We start from the raw sequence: 22,247 nt of genomic DNA, 5'->3' as shown, positions 1-22,247 counted from the left end.
AATGCCGAGCACGCAGGGATGTCCGTCTGCTTTCACGTAGTAACGTAATGCCGAGCACGCCAGGGATGTCCGTCTGCTTTCATGTAGTAACGTGCTTCTGCTCTCAGCCATCCTACGTGCAACTGATGAAGTTATCTTTCCCGCACGCCATCCGTATCATGAAATCCCCCCTTGCAATAATCATGTATCACACTGACAAGAATAGTAACGGCAATGATACTTAGCATTTGTTGTGTGTTCAATACGTGCCAAGCACTGGGCTAAGTGCTTCTGACACGCATGGTCTCACTGCCTCTCCACAATAACCACACAGGTCAGAGCTCACCGTCACAGAGGAACATCTGAGGCCCCCGAGCGGGCATCTGAGCCTAGAGGTCCATATAAGCATTGCGCCTGCATCACCCACCACGTGGGGTGACCTCACCCTTGGGGGAGCCTCTGTTGCTCATCCCCCCCGCCCCCAGGAACTCCAGCCTCCCTGCCTGTGTCCACACCTCACTGCCTCACTCCTGCCTTCATAATCTGAATACACACTCTTGATCCAGGAATAGGCTCAAACACACGTGCTGGCTCGCTTTCAAATCACAGATCCAACCAGAAATATGCCACTGAGACCGTGAACACAGCCAGGATGCTCAATGCCCCTAGTATTAACTGGTGCGATTGTGAAAGTTCAAGCCACTGGACCGGTGAAGGACACCAGGGTCACAGAAATACTGAAAAGGGGCAGCAAAACATTATTTATACACGTTGTGAGGTTTCATCTATATATGTAAATACACATTTAGAGAGAGAGAGTGGTATCTGGAAAACCTCCAAAATCCAGTGAATATGTTTCAAAAGCAGTAGGTGGCGTTCATTAAGAATGCCAGCCACAAAATCAACAAACTAAAATAAATAACTTTCTATGTGCCGACGATAAACAGCTAGAGGAAGTGGGAAAGAGAGACCAACAGACCCATTCACAACAGCAAAAAAAAAAAAAAAAAAAAAAAAAAGTCATACAACAGGAATACATTTAACAAGATGCATGAGGCACTTCTAAGACCAGTAAATATAAAACGGTGTGATAGGAACAAGCAGATCCATAACAGAGTAAGTCATCTGTGTAAAAAAAACAAAAACAGAACAACTGATAACGAAAAACTTCACAAATGATTATCCAGCCTCAGCAGGAGCCCTGAAACGGAAGCTCAGACACAAATCTTGTATAGGAAACTCAGCATCTCATAAAGGAGGCCTTTTCAAATCAGTGGGGAAAGTGGGTTTTTCAAAAACCAATTAGAAAAAGTAAAGCTGGTTCCAAATCTCATACTTTACACCACTAGAGGCTTAAGTGATCAAAGATTTGAAAGTCAAAAATAAAACCACAAGAGTCTAGAAGAAAATATTGGCAAAAATTTAAATATTCTCAGGCTAACAAGTTATTTTTAAGCGTGACAGGAAACTCAGAGAAAAGCCTGATAGATTTAACTAAAAACAACAATCACCACCATCTAGCAAACTGACAATAAAACCTTCTGAATGTTAAAAAAAAAAATTACAAACGAAGTTGAAAGCTGAATAACAAGATGTGGGAAGTATTTACAACAAAAAAGATAAAAGGTTAACATTCCTATAAAAATCAGTAACAAAAAGATCAACCTAAACATGGGAAAATGACAAAAATAGGCAATTCACCCCCCTAACTTCCATATAGATGGAAAAATGTCATAGGGGAAGATGCTGGTTTTGCTGGTAATAAAAGAATTACAAGTAAAAATAAGTTACAGCGTGTGTGGCCTATCGCACTGTCAAGGGAACGCTATCTGGACTTTAACTTTGCACGTGTGCGGGAAATAAACTGTGCGTGACTTGCAGCCCAGCAATCCCACTCTGAGGAATTTACTGTGACGACAGAGCAGCCGGGCGGGCGCACACAGTCTCTGCGTCCACAGGGTTTACCTGCTCCATCACCACCACCGCCCTCTTGGCTCAGGGGGCCACATGACGCCCCCCCTCCATGGGTCCCACTTCCCGCCCTCCCCTCTTCTCCCGCCCACTCTCCACTGAGCTCTCATCGGGAGCAAAACTGCCTGTATTTTCACCTGCCCCCTTGACGGCCCCCTTCACTCTTCTGCTGCAACAGAAACCTGGCTCTCCCCGCGATCTCGGGCCCTCCCCCGGGTCCCCGGCCTGGACGGGAGGCCGCGGTGCTGCCCAGCTCCCCGCTCCCGCGGCTGCGGCCACTCCTTCCCGGAGGCTCTCACTTCTGCCTCATCTTCGCTCTCGCCAAGGCTGCTCCTGTCGAAGTTCTGAGGACGCCAGCGACCGCACAGCGAGTCCTTAAGTGCCCCTCCCCCCGCCTCAGAACCTGCAGCTGCCCCTCACAGGACGCCGCGGGAGCACCCCAGGGAGCACCCCGGGTTACGTGAGTGGCCCCCGAATGCCACCGCCCGCGTCCCTGCAGGAGGGAAGCAGGCAGGTCAAGGGTGGAGGCGACGTGAGAGGGCGACGAGGTGGAGCCGTGCGGCCTCCAGGAGAGGCCAGCGCAGGAGTGAGCCTCCCCGAGCCCGCGAGGGGGCCGGCTGCCGGCACAGTGACTCTAGCCCACGGCTCGTTTCGGCCTCCCGACCTCCAGAACCGTGAGAAGAGAAACGCCTGTGCTGCTTTAAGCCACTAAATGGGCAGACACCTGTGACAGCAGCGACAGGAAGCTCACGGCGCCCTGGCCTCCTGACTCCTTCCCTTCTTCCTCTCCTTGGGGGACGCCGTCCTCGGCCCCAACTCGTGTCTCGCGCCCACGGTTACGCCTGCACCATCGCTGTCTCCGAGGCCCTTCCCTCACTCTAGGAGCCGGTCCCAGACCCCGCCGGGACTCGGGACCCGCTGAGCCCGCCGCCTGCGCACAGGCCGCAGCCCCGGGACTCATGTTCTCTCTGCCCGGCAAGCCCACGGTGGGTCATCAGGACAGCTCTGCACACTCCAAGGCCACCACCTCCTCCCGTGCCACCGGACCCACGTGGCAGAGCCACAGCTCTGGCCAGAGCGCGGCGCCTGAGCCCCCACGGCCGTGCCGTGGCCCGGCGGGCCTCGCCTGCCTCCTGTGGGCCCCGGGCCCCTAACGCCGTCTTGGGAGCTAGCAGCGCCATGTCCCCGCTCACTCCCTAACGCCTGCGTCCTGAACCACAGAACAAAGCAGCCCGAAGGGAACGTCCACCACGGCCCCTCCGGGCCCCAGCCTCTTCCCACAAGCGTGCGCCGGCGAGGCTGACCCTGCGCGCCTGTGGAAGACTCACCTCCGGCCACGTCCCCATCACTCTCGGGCAGCGTTATTTGTCAGTCTCTGCAGATCCTTCCCACCAGCCTCTGCGTGTCATTTCTCTTCTTAAAAACCAAAATGAAATCCAGCAGAGAAACAGCCTCTCTGCCCCACGCCCCCTCCAAGCCCCATTTTTCCCCCCCCCCCCGCAGGAAACCACCAGAGCATCCCCAAGTCCCCTCCCTCCGTCCTCTCCTGACCCGCACTCACTGGGCCTTCACTCCCACGGCTCTACCGGGACTGTTCTCACCTGGGTCACCAAGGACCCAAGAGTACAAACCACACGACAGCCCTTGCATGAGGCTCAAACAGGCAGAGCTAGGGGTTACCTCGTGGGGAAGGTGCATTGACTGAGGGGTTCAGTGCCTTCTGAGGTCCTGGAAATGTTGGTCTCCTGACCTGGGTGGTGGTTACAAAGGTCTGTACGTATATAAAAATTCATGGAGCTGTATATCAGGATTTGTGCACTGTACGTAAGTCATGTCCAATAAAAAGGTTCAAAAAAATCTTCAATAAATATTTGCTGGGCGTGTACCTTGCATACCGTGTGGGGCCCTGGAGAAGCGGTGAATAAATGAGAATGGGCCTTGCTCTTAGGGAATTTCACTCCATTTGGGACGACAGGAATTAGTCAAATGACATCAAGAAATGAGGACCTGGGGTGAAGGATAGGGAGGGCAGACCTGCTTTCTGTGAGACTGTGCGACAGAGGAAGGACGGGGTCTGGAGAAGCGGCCTTTCCCGGGAGGCGAGCGTGGAGAAGAGGAGGGGGCTCCGGGCAGGGGGCGCGCCACAGCCTGAGGCCAGAATGCAGGACCCGCAGGACCGCGGCGGGAAGGCCCACCCCCGGAGGGTTTCCAGGGCGCACTGAGAAAAGGTCTCGCTGCAGAGACAAGGGCTCCTCACTAACTGCCCCGCGTAAGGCCGGCCCACCCGGAGCAGAGGCGGGTGAGACGCATGTCTGTGTCTGTGGGAGCTGGTTCCATCTTCAGGTGCGTGTGAGAGAACAACGTGACACGGTGTCCCAGGGGACGGGGCCAGAGTGGGAGGGAGACCAGCTGCAAACCCTTTCACGCCTTCGGATTTTTGGTCACATGCATGCATGACTCAAACATAGTTAAAATGTAAGATCAGCATCACTCAACCAGAGGCCTCTTACAGGGGCTGGTGCTGCCCCCAGAGTCCCAGGGGCACAGGTATAAAAAGACACCAGGACGAGCCCTCTGGGCCCCGAGCTCCCTGCATCCTGCCCACGCTCACCATGGACAAGAACGTGACTCACTCAGACGATCACTAGGGCGGAAGCTTCTGGAAATGTAAACAGCATCAAATCTACAAGACACGCGTGTATTTTTAAAACGCAAAGTCTACCTGGTAAAGAACAAATGAATATCCTGGATTTTTAAATTTCATTTTATCTAGCCTATGTGAATTTGCAGGCAAAAGAAAAAAAGCATAGCACTGTTCATGAAAACCAAGATGAAAATGAGAGTCGGTGACTTGGCTCAAAGGACTACATTATAAAAACAACCGGGTAGTCACATAATTCCCTCATGTTTTAAATCAGTGAAATCTAGAGTTGCAGCTGTCCCACAAACTGAAACCATATAAATTTTTAGAAAGTGAGTCAGTTGTGAGATTAAAGTTTCAATTTATAACACTTCTGTGTTTTAGTTACAAAGTCATAAATAAACCTAGCATGACAGAGAAGGTAAATATTTTCTCAGTTGTTTATGCAGCCAAAGAGGAAAGGAATTTAACATGCAATTAACCACTTAGGTTTTTCTAGGTATGTGCCATATGGTCTTTGTATTTAAGATAGAGAAAAAAATAAATATTGTTTTGTTTAATCTAACATTTGCTTAGCAACGTCAGATACTCCAAACTGTGCCACCTGGGCATGCCTTTACCTCCCAGGAGACTTTTTTCATTTGTACCAGAGCCAGGGCATAAGAACAGGAGGAAATGTAACCTCTTCCCCAGGGGGAAAAAGAGCTAAAATAGGAGAAATGAGAGTTTCTACCAAATAATTGAAGTGGAATTCTCTGGAGAGAAAATGATGAACTTTTAACCACCTTGGGGTCTAGTTCTACTGTTTAATAGACAGTATTTTTTCTTTTTTTTTTTACACATTGAAAAAAAGAGACATTTATGCCATTCTTTGAACCCACATCTGAGCAAGTGTGAGGTAAGAATAGCCAAAGGTCAGAAGCAGACCTCGGATTTCTATATAAAGGCTCCCACGTGATCAAAGCTTTCTCTCACCAGGCTTTCTTTAAAAATAACTAGTAAGAAAACATCTGATTGCCATTTTAATCTAGAGAGAAATCATTTAATAGATAATATTTCCTTATCTTAGTGTTTTATCAGTTAATCTAAAATTAGAGCTTTTAAAATAAACTCATGAATGCTTGATGCCACATGGTCAATAAGCTGACACAATTTTATCATGGACTGAACTTGTGACATCTCCTATGAAAAGCTTTGAAATACACATTCAAAATTAAAGCTATAAAACCGGAATTCTTCATGTGCTGGAATGCACACACGTCGGGTATCTGCATGGATCTCTATACACACTCCACGTATATATTTTGAAGAAAGAAGTTCTTCAGTGAGCAGGAGAGAAAATAACCTCTAGCGGTAGCACACCCCAACCGTGGGGAGCAATGACGTCCTCTCGTGGCGAGTGTTTTTGTTACCTTTCTCCTTTTTGAGACTCTTGAAAAACCAACCAAAGGGAAACACCACAAGGCAAGCGCACACGGCCAGGCTGGCCCCAGCCCCTCCCGCTCCCTCCCCTCTGCGGGCTCAGCCCTCCGGGGTCAGGGGCGGCGCGTGAATGGACGCTGACCCGGGTGAGCACACTGGACGAACGACCGGGTCACCCCTGACTGCACTCCAACCCCCAGCTGGTCAACTAGCCGCCACTGTCCTTTGCACCTATCATCATGACAGCCGCAAACACCAGCTTAGGAATCTGCTCGAAAACTTGAGCGCTTTCCAGACGGGAAGCCCTCAGATCACATGTGAGTCGCCTGATGAAAGTTTATCTATCAGTCTGTTCTTTGGGAACTCACAACACACATCCACGATAAATGTCCTACAACTGATGGTCCAAGCGACGTAGCACAATGTAACCCTAAATTAATAGAAAAGGGCACAGCGCTATACTGTAATAGTGGTAGAAATAGGAAATACGTTTAAAATTTCAGTTTTTGCTGGTATTTGGGAAAAAGCTATTTCAATCAGAAGATCTTCTCCACCAACACCGGCTGACCCGGGTGTGCCGCCTCTTGCAGGTCCCCCGCTCAGGGGCGCTGGCTCCCTCCATAGCTCATAGCATCCTCTCTGTAGGTGAACACCTCCCAAATCTACACGGCTCCCGCCAGGATCTGCTTCCTGGCCTTCAGACCCATGGATCCAACAGCATCCTCACCTCAGACTAAACCCTTCCCCTCTGCACCCCTCCGGTCTTCCTGTTTCACTGACGCCACCCCCTGCCCACCGCGGGGGCCGCCCCTCCCGGCTTATGGAGCGCCGGCACCAAGTGGGTCTGCGGGCTCCTGAGCCTCTGACCCTTCTCTGCCCGCCCAGCCGCCTCTTCCTCCTTGTAGCTAACCTCACAGTGTCACCGAGCTGCACCTGAGGGGTGTTCAGCCCCCAGGGATGCTGGCCCAGCCCAGCAAGGGGGAGGAAGAACGCAGGGCCTGATGAAAACGAAGGCGCCTCTTTTCCTCACCCATCCTTCAGGGGAGAAGCCTGCCTCTGGAAATGAAAACTAATATCCCAGCGTACCCTCTGTACCAGCTGTGTGATGCATCGGAAAGCCTCAATGTGCTGTAGGTTGTCGTATAAATTATATTTTCCTTTTCTCATTGTTTAATTTGAGGAAATAAAATGATTCACTGGAGAAAAACAATCTCTGGAGATGAGTAGAGGGGAAAACTGCCCCTCCTCTGGTCTCGGGGGACTCGAGAAGTCTCTTGTCCATCTCACGTTAGAACCCGGCAGTTGCCCTGAACCCAACTTCCCGCCCCGGCCCCGCCAGGCTCCCCACCCACCTTCCACACGGTCCCCGAACCTGCCCGACACCCCCTCCCCCCACCAGGGCTGCCAGCAGCGCTGTCCCGACGACGCGGGAATAACTTTCCAGCTGGTCCCCCAACCCCTCTGTACCCCATACCCGGCAGCCAAAACAGCCTTTCAGCACGTAGGGCACGTTCCACACACCAAGAATATACTCCTATACTCCACAGAATGGCCAATTTATCAACCACAGCCTATTAGTCAGTTTAAGAAAGAAAATATTTCTAAGACTTCTGTGCTCCCCTTCCTTGCTCCAGCGGTTAGCACGGCCTCAATTCTGGGCTTACTATTCCTCCGTTTTCTTTACAGTTTTACTAAGTGTGTAGAGATCTATGATAATGCACTGCTTAGTTCTGCATGATTCTGAACTTCATATAAATGTACAAAATCTGTTTCTTCTGAAGCTCATTTTGTTTTTACTTTACATTTCGCTTCTCAAGCTCATCATCGCGATTTCCCTGCTGCACAGTATCCCAGCCGATGAATATGCCCGAAATCATTCATCTATTTTTGTGCTCACAATCGCGTGGGTTCTTCCCAGAAGCCCCCTCCTTTCCCCCCCATTTACAAACAGTGCTGTTGTACACATTCCTATCCTCAACGCTTAGGACCTAAGACAACACTTTCTCTGGGTTCCACGTAGCAGGTGAACTGCTGGGTCACGGGGTCTATCCTCGACGTTAAGAGGTGACACCCAGCTGATTTCCAAGTAGTCACGGCAAACGCAACTCTGCCCACGTGTGACTGTGACTCCATAGCCTGGCCAGCACCGGTCACTGTCTGTGGTTTTCTCTGTCGCCTGATGGGTGAGAGTGAGACGGCATCCTGACGCGGCTTCACAGCATGCCCCAATGAACACCGAGGTCATCTTATGCAGTGCATTCAAGGCACCGTCTTTTCCAAGATGGTAGTACTTTTTTTTTTTTTTGGCTATATGTCTAAAATTATACTTCTTTTTTTTAAACATCTTTACTGGAGTATAATTGCTTTACAATGGTATGTTAGTTTTTGCTGTATAACAAAGTGAATCAGTTATACATATACGTATGTCCCCATATCTCTTCCCTCTTGCATCTCCCTCCCTATCCCACCCCTCTAGGTGGTCACAAAGCACCGAGCTGATCTCCCTGTGCTATGCAGCTGCTTCCCACTAGCTATCTATTTTATGTTTGGTAGTGTATATGTGTCCATGCCACTCTCTCACTTTGTCCCAGCTTACCCTTCCCCCTCCCTGTGTCAAGTCCATTCTCTATGTCTTCATCTTTATTCCTGTCTTGCCCCTAGGTTCTTCAGAACCTTTTGTGTTTTTTTTGTTTTTTAGATTCCATATATATGTGTTAGCATACAGTATTTGTTTTTCTCTTTCTGACTTACTTCACTCTGTATGACAGTCTAGGTCCATCCGCCTCACTACAAATAACTCAGTTTCGTTCCTTTTTATGGCTGAGTAATATTCCACTGTATATATGTGCCACATCTTCTTTATCCATTCATCTGTCGATGGACACTTAGGTTGCTTCCATGTCCTGGCTACTGTAAATAGAGCTGCAATGAACATTTTGGTACAGGACTCTTTTTGAATTATGGTTTTCTCAGGGTATATGCCCAGTAGTGGGATGGCTGGGTCGTATGGTAGTTCTGTTTTTAGAGTTTTAAGGAACCTCCGTACTGTTCTCCATAGTGGCTGTATCAATTTACATTCCCACCAACAGTGCAGGAGGGTTCCCTTTTCTCCACACCCTCTCCAGCATTTATTGTTTCTAGGTTTTTTGATGATGGCCATTCTGACTGGTGTGAGGTGATACCTCATTGTAGTTTTGATTTGCATTGCTCTAATGATTAGTGATGTTGAGCATCCTTTCATGTGTTTGTTGGCAATCTGTGTATCTTCTTTGGAGAAATGTCTATTTAGGTCTTCTGCCCATTTTTGGATTGGGTTGTTTGTTTTTTTGATATTGAGCTGCATAAGTTGCTTGTATGTTTTGGAGACTAATCCTTTGTCAGTTGCTTCATTTGCAAATATTTTCTCCCATTCTGAGGGTTGTCTTTTCGTCTTGTTTATGGTTCAAGATGGTACCTTTCATGTCCTGTGTTTTTTGTACCACAATCAAAATTAATTAATTTAAAAAGGAAAAAAATCCTTTTCCAGTTACATGTGTTGAAAACCTCTACTTCCAGTCTGTAGCTTTTCACTGTTTTTCACCTGGTTTTTTGATGAACGGAAGACGCAGATTTTAATACAGTGGAATGTATCAGTCTTCTGTTTTACAGTTAATGTCTTTTGTGTTGTCTGTATGACATGCGAGTCTGAGCAGGAACAGAAGGGAGCTGTCAGAAAGACACTCCCATCATCTCTACAAATTTAAATCTTTACTTACTTATCACAGAATGAGACGGATCCAAGTTTCATCTTTTCCATATGGACGATGGATAGCGACAGCACCATTTAAAATAAACCAATCTCTTCTCGGCCCACAGACCTGCAGTGTTATTCAGCTTATGGTCAAGAGGCCGTAAATGTGCTGAGCCAGCTTTCAGGCTCTGGGCTCTGCTCCACCATCTGTCCCTGCAGCCCTTGCAGCATCGTTATACTGTCCTAATTCCTACAGCCTCCTCTGAGTACCAATCCCGACGGGGCAAGCCCACCCACCTGCCACTGTTCTTCAAAGCTGCTCCTCGGCCATCGCGCTTCCACGTAAAATCATACTCTCAGCTCATTAGCTTCAAGCCAACAAACGAGGAGAATCACATTACGTTAAGAGTATAGATTAAATGGAGAAAAAGTGATATTGTTTTTATATCTAATCTTCCTATCTATAAATACGGTTCAGTTCTTTGTTTATTTAGGATCCGGAAATTAAAGATAATATGCTTTTTTAAAAAGATGTTTGGGGAGGCACCACCTTATATTTTTTTCTTGCCTTAATGGTATATTTACAATTTTTGTGTTTGTTGCTGGTAAACAGAGATGGATTAAATTTTTATATATTGTTTATCTAGAAAAGTTGCTAACTTCTCATTAATTTTAATAATTTGCCTCTACACACTCTGGATTTTCTCGGCAATCAGTCATCTGCAAATACGGGCAGTTTTGTGTCTTCCTCTCCAGTGCTTCTACCTTTTCTTCTTGTCTTACTATCCTGACGGATACTACACTGAACAACTCCAACGAGCACCCTGGTCTTACTTTCTGTGTTTACGGGAAGGTTTGTTACGGGTCTCATGATGAGTTGACAAATGGATGAGAGGCCGAAGTTGCTACGCAGGAAGAACAGAACACTTGTGCAAATCTAAACGAACGCTCAGACATTAAAAAAAAAAAGACAAGAATGCCTTTTTTCTCTAAATGTAGCTATGCTTCTTCTAAAGACCTCCCAAAACAACTGGCACAAAGAGCTACAGCTTACTGACCATGAATGGGGGAGGTGATCTCAGTGAAGAGATAAACCTTTATATTTTCTCAAAGGAGTCAGAATAAGGATAGTGGACTTAATAACAACATCCTTCCTTTTAAATTAAAAATAATTTACTGATAGTTGATGCAGAATTGGGTACCAATGTCACCTCATCTTTGTATATTTAATTACTACACAAAAGAAACCTGCATGGTGAGGAAATCTGAGTTCTCTTCTTTTTTATTTTTCTAACATCGTTTTTATTTTTATTTTGGCCATGCCGCACGGCTTAGAGGATCTCAGTTCCCCGACCAGGGCCTGAACCCAGGCCACGGCAATGAAAGCACCGAATCCTAACCACTGGACCACCAGGGAATTTCCTGGGTTTTCTTCTAAAAAGAGACACAGCTCAATTGTTATAAGACTTAAGATAAAGAAAGCTGGGGGCGAGCAACTCAGCCAAGCTGAAGTGGCTTCAGAAAGCAGCCCAGTTCCTCCTAATATTGGTGTCCCTACGACTTTACTACCCTCTGGTGATATAACCACGTGGAGTTCAAGTCACACTGATTTTAAAGCTAAGCAAAGAAGAACATAAAATGAGCACAAAAGCACGTGGGTCAGGCAATGCTCCGTAAACGGGAAAACACCCTTAAAGGATGTCGTTTTCCCCTAAATGTAGGCAAGTGTTATTATGATTCCACTGATGAAGAGTGAGACTATTCTTATTATTACAGATTTTCACTAATATAGATAATTCAAGCACACAGTAGTACGCAGCACTGGAACAATAGATTTCTTATATATATGGTCAAAAATAGGAAGGCAGTGTGACTAGCATTTTGCATCACAAATAGACGACGAAGCTTCTATGACAATCAAACACTGCTGATAAGGAACCGTATGAAGGTGAGATCTCCTGTGACTTTCCTTGTCTGGTAAAGATGACCAGTCCCACATGTTCGAGTATTAGGACCTGAAGATCTAGTGGACAGTTACAGTTCACTGATGAACTTAAACTCAGCACAACACGTGCTGGTATCCAACACTGTTATCAAATGAAACCACATTTATTTGGCATTTTACGGCTTACAGAGCATTTTCAAATGAGCTTTCTTTCTATGAGACGGGCTAAGCTGGACCTTCCGGTGGCCACCATGCCACCAAGTCAGGGCCACCTCCCTGAGAATAAGACAAATCCAGAGAAAGACACAGCTGGAAGACGAAAGAAGGAGAAACATTTCTAACAACACTGTGTAAGAACTAACTCAACCCAGCTAACCGGCAACCAAACAGACCGGCCCCTGCGCCTTCCAGCCACGGGGCTCAATAAACACCCTTTCCGCTTAAGCCACTAGGAGTCGGGTTCCCATCGCTTGGACCTGAGGTCCCGCGTGATATGAAAGCGCCAGTCCCGTGCCAGGACCCAGGGCGCTCTTCCCCAGCACGCAGCTCCCTCACGGAACCTGGGCTGATGGGGACACACGGCTTCAGGCTTGGGTGGGAATCCCGACACCACCGCTCACTACCCTCGTGACCCTAGACAAGACACGTAACTGGCACAAGGCCCCCATGCACCCCTACGACGGGCAAGCATCGAATTCACAGGGTCCTTCTGAGTCAGGGTTTTTGCCAAGCAATCGGACGGAGTCTGGCACCTGGTCCTCAGCGAATGGTGGCGATGCGCCCGCTCTCCGTCCTCGGACAGAGCGCCGAGGATGCCCGTCACGGTCCCGACACAAGCGGGTCCTCAATCAGTGTGGATTCTCGTCGCAGTGAGAGCGGCTGGGGACCGATCATCACGTTCATCTTACATCGCTGTTTTTCTTGTCACAAATAAATAATGAAAAAGAACACAGACTAACTCCAAGGGCCTTTTTTTAGCCCACTTCCCTAGGAATCTAGAAAAACCCTGCTAGCAGGAGGAAAGTAAGTACATGTAAACGGACGGCTGTGGGCAGTGAGTGAGTCAGGCGTTTCTAGCACTTGCCCCTCAGGAAACCTCAACATCCAGGAGAGGATTTCACACCCCGCCCACTTGACACGTACACCCATTCAATGGCACACAACAGGGTCGGAACGCCAGACTCACAGTGTTTGGGACGTACGGTAAGCCATAGAACTTCTCCTGGGTGTCCCTGAGGATGTCTGTGGTTGAGCTCCTCAGGGGATGCTTCCCATGGTAGATCTGATCCAGAGCAGCATAAAAGACCTGGATGGAAGAACACACCTATTTAGTCTGGGCACCATGCTTACATCTATGATGTAGGCGACCAAAGATGTTACAAGTCTACCAGAATAACTGCAAGTCGCAGTTGGGCAGTCACACGTATAAGTGTATGAGGCTTGAGATGTATTTTGCATTTCATACCACATTTAAGACCATGTTAATGATGAAAAGGAAAGCTCTCAACCTCTCCATGATTAAGGATATTAAGGAATTCTGAACCCTATCTATAAGGTACTCTTTCTGTACAGTGTAGTAAATTAAATTTGTGACCACAGAACTACACACACACACACACACACATATATGGAAATATATATATATCTGGAAATATGAAAAAATTAAGTTATGACCTGTGACCCCCTGGAGCTAATAAATACTGTTTGGCTTCTTCCTAGAATCCTGATATAATTAAATGAGAGAAATGACAGGGTGAGAATCCTAGTTCGTTGATGAGAGGTGAAAGGCGGGGTGAAGTGAGGTGAGGAAGCAGGGGTGTTACACAGGATTCAGGGGCAGCTGTCGGAGAGTCTGAGGCCAGGACCAAGGCAGACCCCAGCCCTGCTGTCAGGGCTCAGAGGAAACAGCTGTTGGGCGGGGCGACCCTGGCTTAAGGAGGTGACTGGTAGGGAAGGCTCACTCCCCTCCAAGGAGAGGACAGAGGCCACTGAAACGTGACAGGAGAGTAAAGCATTAGAAGGAGTTTAAACATGAACCCTGCTGCGTAGTTACCAAGCTCTGAAAGCTAAATTTTGCGCAGAAAACCTCAAGTAAAGTGCTTTTTCACTGCAACATTTGACTTATTAACATTGTTTGAATTTTACCTGAAGCAAGCAAGTAGAAAATATTTTATTTTAAAAGAAAAAACTGTCAAGTGATTGTTTCCGATACATATCTTTCAGATTCAAAATAGGAATTTGTAGAGAATGTGCAGCTGTTGACTTGAAAGAAGTGAGGATTAGTTTGTATAAAAGAAAAAATTTAAATGACCTCTATAACTTCTGGCTTCATCTAGATAGAGAATTATGGTTCTAAATTATAAAGTCAAGTTTAAACCTTCGCTGGAAAAATATAGACATTTCCTAAATATTGCTTTGCTCTAACTGGCAATCTAAACATATACTAAATACAGCTCTTTCCATTCTATGTTCTGTAATGAGTAACAATATTGGGTTGGTCAAAAAGTTCGTTTGGGTTTTTCTGTAAGCTGCAACATCGTGCAGAAAAACGCGAACGAACTTTTTGGCCACCCCAATATTTCATGCTCATTTGCTGATGAACCAAACAATTCTAAGCGATAAGCCCACCCAGGGGGTCCTGCGTGCTTGGGACCAGGAGCCTTACAGCTGCAGAAAAACAGGAGCTATTTTTAAAATAATGCACAGCAAGAAATAAATAAATAAAAATTTAAAAGGCACAATTTAAAAACCACTACTGATACCCGCTTAGAAATCTGCAGCAACTCCCTTCCACCCTGGGTTGTCCCCACGGCTCGGGGGACAGCTGTGTGACAGGAAAGCAGCGTGAGCGGCCCTTCGGGCGGGAACCTCCTTCCCTCCCTTCTCCTCCAGCTTTTCAACCCCCCTCTCCCTCTCTCTCCCTCTCTCTCCTTATTCTTTTTGGAGGGCAGAAGTACAGAATGGTTGGTTTTCCTTTTCAGAAGAAAATCACTGGAACAAGTGTTGCAAAGGACGCCAGGACACGGGGCTTTTAAAAGGTAGGACTCCCACGACAGATACCAGTAAATCAAGACTACTGCCAAGTAACGTTAACCTTTCAAATAATCCAGAAATCTTTTTGCAACTGTGTGATACAAACAGACACTAAATAATGTTAAGCCATGGTTTTGTCTATAGCAGGCATCTTCTTCACTGAAACGTGTATTTTAAGGTCCAAAAAAACAGAGCACATTCATTGCTTTCTAGGGACTGAACTTTATACACCGATAAAGCCATTCAATAGTGGCTACACTTTTAAACAGGTGAGTGGATCATTAGAAAGTGAATACTGCCTGAGATTAAAGATGGGTGTTTAGGCTGTGTTTACGTAACACTCAAGATCTGATGAAGAGGAAGAATTCCATAAACAATCTCAGAATTACAAATTTACAAATTTACAAATTACAAAATTACAAATAACCTAAACATCTGGTATCACACAGACCTGACATCCAGATGGTTTATAAAATATGTCTCGTCTTTATCTGGAAACCTGGAACACTGGCTTTGAGTTTTACTAAAAACTAAGTCATTACTGTTTAAACTTCACATCTAAAAACACAAATTTAAAAGAAGATACAAAGTGAACAAAAAGATATAACTTGGTTGCTGAAATGCACCATTTAGAAGAAGTCAGGTAAAACTTTTCCACGCTTTGCTTTTCCACTGAAATTGGGAAATAACCTTATTTGACAACTACTTCCTAAGGACAGTTGGAAGACCAAATGATTAGTCAAGGTCAAGTTCTCTGAACTCAGACAAAAGATGTTTTGGAAGCATAATTATTGTAATAAATGGGTAGCACTGGCAAGAATTTAAAGTTATACATTTATCTTGAATAACATCTGTGGAAAACCTCAGAGCAGAGGCACACACCCACCTGAAGTTGCATGTCCGCTGCTGCACAAACCTTTTTAGATTCGCAAAGACGAGACACCATATTTCTGGGCAGTGACTTGAAAAACAAAACAATATGTATGTGAGTAAACTGCACTGTGTACTTTTGAGGCAGGAAGGTTAAAAATAACATCAAATGATACAATTTCATTTTGGTTTAATAATAACTTTGAAATATTTTCGAGGACAAGAAAAAGGATGAATACATTCCACTGAATTTCAGAAAGTGGTAATTATCAAATAGGGGTTTGTACGTGAAAATACAGGATTGTAGGGAAGTCAGACATTGGCACTGTTCTTTAAAACTCTAGTTAAAACGTTAGGAAAAGTTAGTACTTTTTCTGTTCCTCTGTTAGCAATGAAAGTCCATTCAAGTGCTCTGTTGACCTTAAGAGCACGTAATGACTGATGACAGGAATCAAAGGTCACAAAGTCAAGAAATAAACTCTAGTCCATGGTGCCAGTCAGTACTGGAGCCGAACAACATATCCCGACAAATAACCATGACAATGAACTGTGCCTTCTTTTATTTTCCAACCTGAAAGAATTGCAGGGCTTGGGAACGCAGTCTGATTAACGTCCCTATACAATTCAGGGCTTCCTCTCCGAGAGTACTTAGGCATAATCATGTAACATCACGTATTCTCTTACAAACAAACTAATAACGTAGCCGAGGAAGTGCTGTACCCAATCTTACTCTACTTTTTTTTTTTTTTTTTTTTTTTTTTTTTGGTACGCAGGCCTCTCACCGCTGTGGCCGCTCCCGTTGCGGAGCACAGGCTCCGGACGCGCAGGCCCAGCAGCCATGGCTCACGGGCCCAGCCGCTCCGCGGCATGTGGGATCTTCCCGGACCGGGGCACGAACCCGCGTCCCCTGCGTCGGCAGGCGGACTCTCAACCGCTGCGCCACCAGGGAAGCCCGCACTCTACTTTAAAATCATTAATACTGGTGTTTACTGAAGACAGCTGCCATTTTATACAATTCTATTTACAATCTAAATCAAGTTAAAAGCCCTTCTAAAGAGAAACAAATTATGTAAGAGATTTATGGCAGGTTACTCTGCACTACAGCTGTATAGACTAAACACTGGTGAGTGGTAATGTGAGCTGTGAGCTGGAAGGGGAAGCAGGCACTGCCGTGTGTGTGTGCACATGTGTATCTATATATCTATACAGATCTCTCCCCAGGGCCTAGAACAGTGCCTGGCACACAGCAGACACTCAGTGCAGCACATCTGCAGGAGGAGTGAACTAACGCAAGAACGACCCTGACTTCTGTAGCAGGATGAAGGCTCAGACAATAAGGCCTTTTCTCTTCTCTTTCCGTTTGGCTATAAGAAAAGCAAACCAGCCAAAAAAGGCAATTTTTCAAGAGTTAAAAGACACAGACTGAAGGAAGCTGCACAGTGTTAACTTCTGGTGCAGGGAAAGGCCTGGGTCTTCCCGACATAAAATGAAAATCTCCTGCAACAGCATTTTAAAAAGTCACGGTTCAGTGAAGTCATACACGCCAGCAGCTGTATCAAGATGTTCAGCTTTCTTTAAACCCTACTTTACATTATACCTTCTGTTGACAGGACTGCTGCTGCACTTGGGTTTTTCAAGCTTCACAAAGCTAATGGTTTTATTTTCCCATAAAAAAGTAGTACGTGTGGAAAGATTATCAACAAACAATGGAAACTCCTGGGGGCAAGCACTTTATTAGGCCTGAGGGACAGAAAGAGGTGGAGCTGGGGTCCCAGCAGCACTGCCCATGTGCGCAGAACCATAAACGGAGCTACAACGAGCAAGAGGAAGGAGGACCCTGCACAGGAGTGTGAAATCACGACACAGAAGGGCTTGACTGAGGGAACAACGTAGAAGTGGGACCTACAAAGTGAACAGGCGTGAAGCGGGGCTGGGGGCCGCAGGGAGAAGGGCCCTGAGCAGAGGCACGGAAGAGGGGGCCTGGGGGCTCAGCCAGACAAGGACGGGGTGCCCACCCTCAGATCCTGCAGGAGGCCACTGGTGAGTTTCGACCAAGGAAGTCACCTGGGCCAAGTTGTGTTCTGAAAAGATTCCTTTGGCTGCAGTGTAGACACGCCGTAGGAGGGGGCCAGGAGTGGGGACCAGTGACACACACACACCACCAGTGACCTCAGCCAGAGCAGAGTGGGCAGCTGGGGCACGACTGGGGCTGGACTACGGGGGAAGAGGCAGGCCGGTCAGGGGGCCGAGGTGGACGGGGAGCAAGGTCAGGTGGGGAGGCGCAGGCACTGAGTGGGGAGTGGAGGGGCGTCCATGGCCGTGGTCCTGGCTCTCGGTGAGGTTTACAAGTCCTGCCTGGAGACAGTGAGGAGGAAATGCCAATACTGGGTCTAAGAACCAAACCCAACAGACTCCTTTCATCTGTAAGTAGTTTACTTTGAGGCCAGTGTCTCCCAAGATTCAAACCCATCTAGCAAGGGCAAACAAAGGGACAAATTTAAGGAGGCTTCATTCTTTCCTGCTCAGGTTTACAATAAAACAAAAGACGCAACGAAAAAGAGCACAGAAAGACAACTGAAAACAGTTTATCAAAAATTACATATTCAGGACTTCCCCGGTGGCGCAGAGGTTAAGAATCCACCTGCCAATGCAGGGGACACAGGTTCAAGCCCTGGTCCGGGAAGATCCCACATGCCGCGGAGCAACTAAGCTCATGCACCACAACTACTGAGCCTGCTCTCTAGAGCCCGTGAGCCACAACTACTGAGCCCGTGTGCCACAACTACTGAAACCCATGCGCCTAGAGCCCGTGCTCCACAACAAGAGTAGCCACTGCAATGAGAAGCCCGCACACTGCAACGAAGAGTAGCCCCCGCTCACCACAACTAGAGAAAGCCTGAGTGCAGCAACGAAGACCCAACGCAGCCAAAAATAAATAAATAAATTTATTATTTTTTTTTAAATTACATATTCAAGGGAATTCCCTGATGGTCCAGTGTTTGGAACTCCACACTCCCACTGCCTGGGGCCTGGGTTTGATCCCTGGTCGGGGAATTAAGATCCCACAAAGCCGAGTGGCACAGCCAAAAAGGAAAAAAAAAACAATTACGTATTCAGAAAACCCACATGTGCTACACAGTTCTATAAAATGTTGGGGGACGTGAAGGTTACATGGGACTCCTGGATTACTTTTTGCAACTCGCTATGAGTCTACAATTATTTCAAAATAAAAAGTACAAAAAAACCTCCCCAAAGTATGTATTCAAGGCCCACTGTACACAGAGTAGTGAATACAAAGAATGTTTACCAAAAATGTAAGGAAACATGTAAGTAGACGGTAAATACTGTCCTAATAGAAGAGTTCAGAGGAAAGAATTATTAACCCATCAAATCACAAATTAAGTAATACATTTATATTATGTGTGGTGTAAACAGGAAAATGGACGTTCTTTTTTTTTTTTAATCTAGTTGGGTTGTTAGTCAACTGGAATTAATGTACTTCAGCTCAAGGAAGGGAGTTATATATTTACTCCCTCAGAAAGTACTGCCTTCTTCAAAATTAAAAAACAATAACAAAGATAAAGTAGAACAAAATTGAAATAACGTCCACACTGATCTTAAGTTCTATACAATTTTTTTTTGGCTGCACCACGCGGCTTGTGGGATCTTAGTTCCCTGACCAGGGATTGAACCTGGGTCCATGGCAGTGAAAGCACCAAATCCTAACCACTGGACCGCCAGGGAATCCCCTATATACAATTTTTTTTAAATATACAATGTTTAGAAGTTAAACCTTAAACTTCAAGTTAGAAACAATGTTTCCTGGTCAAGATTTTCTTCTGTGAATATCACTTTACCAACCAGAGCCATGGCAACCAATACTGACACCAATAATTCAACTTTTGCTGTTATTCCAAAGGTGGATGTGTCCACCGAGGAGCACAGATGTTTCACAGTACTGGCTCCTGAAGTCAAAGTACGGGCTCACTTCTAGTATCAATATATTGAAGACAGACAGAATGAACACATCCAAGCCAGCAGGCAATGAGCAACCACATAGAAAAGAAAGCGCTTTAAAACACCTGAACCTCCAACAGTGTTTTTTCATTATGTTAAAATGAAAATTTAACGAAGTCCAGGGCAGTAGAAATGATAATGACTCTTTCACCATATAATCCAGCTGTGTGTTTTACCAGCTTCTACGACGATCTTCATGATTTCCAAAGTAGGAAATACCCCTTCTACTGATCACTAAGTCTCCTATCCCAGCCATGATGTGAAGCTGTCTGCTCCCCTGCAGATCTGGATGCTGCCGTGTTCATCAAAGAGTGAAAAGCATACAGAGGATGCTACAGATCAAGAATAACCTTCAGATTAACCAATCACAGTGAAGAACCAATCACTGAATTCTCTAAGCCACGTTTTCCTCACTTATAAAACGTCCATGTTACGGTTTCAGAGAACTAGGTACCAAATGAACAAGATAATGTATCTTAAAAGTGTCTTATGTCAGGTTTAACAGAACAGATGCTGACCAAATGGTAGCCAGTATTCTCGCGATTACAGCTGCTCTATATGACACAATAACCATTGACTTTGACCACTTTGCTTACATTTTACTGTTCTACATATTCTCTAAATATGGTCTGTTTCAGATTTATAAATTCTTAGCAGACAGGAATTATAGCTAAACAGTTCTCTCTCTGTAGCACCTAACAAATTCTTAATAAGAAAATGTACTTCGCTTCCTGTTTGTATTTCTTTTCATTTATAAAACAGTCAAGTATGCTTAACGAAATACATGTCTCCTCAAATTACCCAGCTTTAGCAAAGGACACTTTCTCCACTGTGATCATCTTAAGGCTTTTAGAAGAACAATGAAATCCGTTTCACTGTGTTACTAGTATATCTTCCCTATTGCAACATCTGCCACAGAACTTGGTCCTTAACTCACGTTTTGAAAACATTTTCCCTCACTTTAAGCAGAAGTAGCTATCAAACAGCGAGTCAGTCCCTCATCTGCAGGGCCCGGTTCACATTTAGAGAAGATGGTGCTAATGAGGAAACGTTCCTTCTGATGATATTTTAATCAAATACATCTCATGCTATGGATCTTGCAGTTCAGACTCTGTCTCTGACGAGCATTCCTCTATAATCTCCGTCTTTGTTCCTCTGTTGGTAATGTGTCTTCTTTTCTCTGGCTTCCTGCACGGTTTTCTCTTTAGCTTTGGTCTCCAGCAGTTTGACTACTATGTGTCTAGGTGTATACTGTTTTCAGTTATACTGCATGGGCTTCTCTAAGCGTCTTGGATTGCTGGCTTGATTTTCATCATTTTTGGCAAATTCTCAACCATTATCCCTTCGCCTATTTCTCATGCCTTATTTCTCTCTTCTCATTTGTGGAACTCCAACTACATGTATGTTACACTGTCTGATATTGTCCCAAAGTTCCTTGCATGCTCTATGTTGCCTCCCCTTCCCCTAACATTCCCCCTGCCCTTGTATTTCTGTTAGGACAATTTCTATTGACGTATCTTTAAGTTCACGCTTTCCTCAGCTGTGTCAAGTGTATGGATGATCCCCTCAAAGGAATTCCTCAAATATGATACCATGGCTTTATTTCCTGCATTTCCACTTGACTGTTTCTCGTAGTGTCCATCTCTCTCCTCCATCCGTTCATACATATTGTCCACCTTACCCATGATATCCTTTAACACAGTTATTTAAATCCCCATCCAAGAGTTACTTTAAAATTATCTCAGTTACTAGTTATTTTCAAGTCTCTGAGTCTGACTCTCATGGTTTCTTTGTCCTTGAGTGGGAGCCAGGGTTGTGTGCTGCTGAGTGATAATTCACTCAGCAAACATTTACTGATTGCCCATTATGGTGATATATCAGTGAACAGAACAGATGAAAATTCCAGTTCTCAAGGGGTTTACATTCTAGGAGACTTTGTTAACTTAAAAATTACTATTGATGGAAAAAAGGACATCTTTCTTTATTTCAGTTCCTACAGGCTCAGGAATAAAAGGACAGAGATTTAATGCATCACCTCCTTTAGGCCACCCAAAAGGATCAAACTGTACTAATTACAATGCTGTTTACACATGTGATCTTTACTCATTTTAAGTTCATTTGCGAGTTTTCCGCGCCATACATTTAGAAGATAGCAGGTAGTCAACAGTGTGTGAAGGTTAGCTATGCCTGTCACTGACATTCACACGCTTCCAGAGGGAATGAAGTGGTAAAACGCAAAAACACATTATCTCAACATACGCTGACAACACAACAGCCATCCTTCATTCAACAAGTTCTCAGCATAAGGTGCCATTCCAGGTAACACAGGAAGAAGAAAGACAAAACACCATCTCCTGCCCTCAAAAGCCTTACAATTCTGATACCTGCTTTACACGGTGAAGTTTGTTATGTATGCTGTAGTTGTGTGACTTCAGTTTTATAGATTTATTTTCAACTTATTTCTGTACCCCTCAAAATTCAACACTGCACACTACCACTTGATGATAAAAGTAATAACCCTTTGCAAAACCTGTTTCATTACTACGCCAACAAGTTCCCCCCGAAACTGGATTAGCAGTGATAATAAAATTTTCAGTGACTGTTGATACTAAATACAGGTATTTAATATGTAATTAGAA

At 45.5% G+C, this 22,247-nt stretch overlaps 1 protein-coding gene across 1 annotated transcript in view; it reads right to left on the bottom strand.

Annotated features, from left to right (window-relative positions):
• Positions 1–22,247, bottom strand: part of MIPEP (mitochondrial intermediate peptidase) — a 133,279-nt gene that overhangs the window by 42,836 nt on the left and 68,196 nt on the right. The window contains exons 15-16 of the mRNA XM_029209971.1: positions 15,608–15,682; positions 12,875–12,994 (exon numbers count right to left, since the gene is read on the bottom strand). Coding sequence (XP_029065804.1) covers positions 12,875–12,994; positions 15,608–15,682 — 195 coding nt within the window. The remainder of the gene's footprint in view (positions 1–12,874; positions 12,995–15,607; positions 15,683–22,247) is intronic.

The sequence above is a fragment of the Monodon monoceros genome, unplaced genomic scaffold (assembly GCF_005190385.1).
Source record: "Monodon monoceros isolate NGI ecotype Baffin Bay Population unplaced genomic scaffold, NGI_Narwhal_1 Super_Scaffold_8, whole genome shotgun sequence".
Taxonomy (NCBI): domain Eukaryota; kingdom Metazoa; phylum Chordata; class Mammalia; order Artiodactyla; family Monodontidae; genus Monodon; species Monodon monoceros.
Note: the sequence above shows the minus strand (reverse complement) of the source record. Positions and strands in the feature narration are given on the sequence as shown.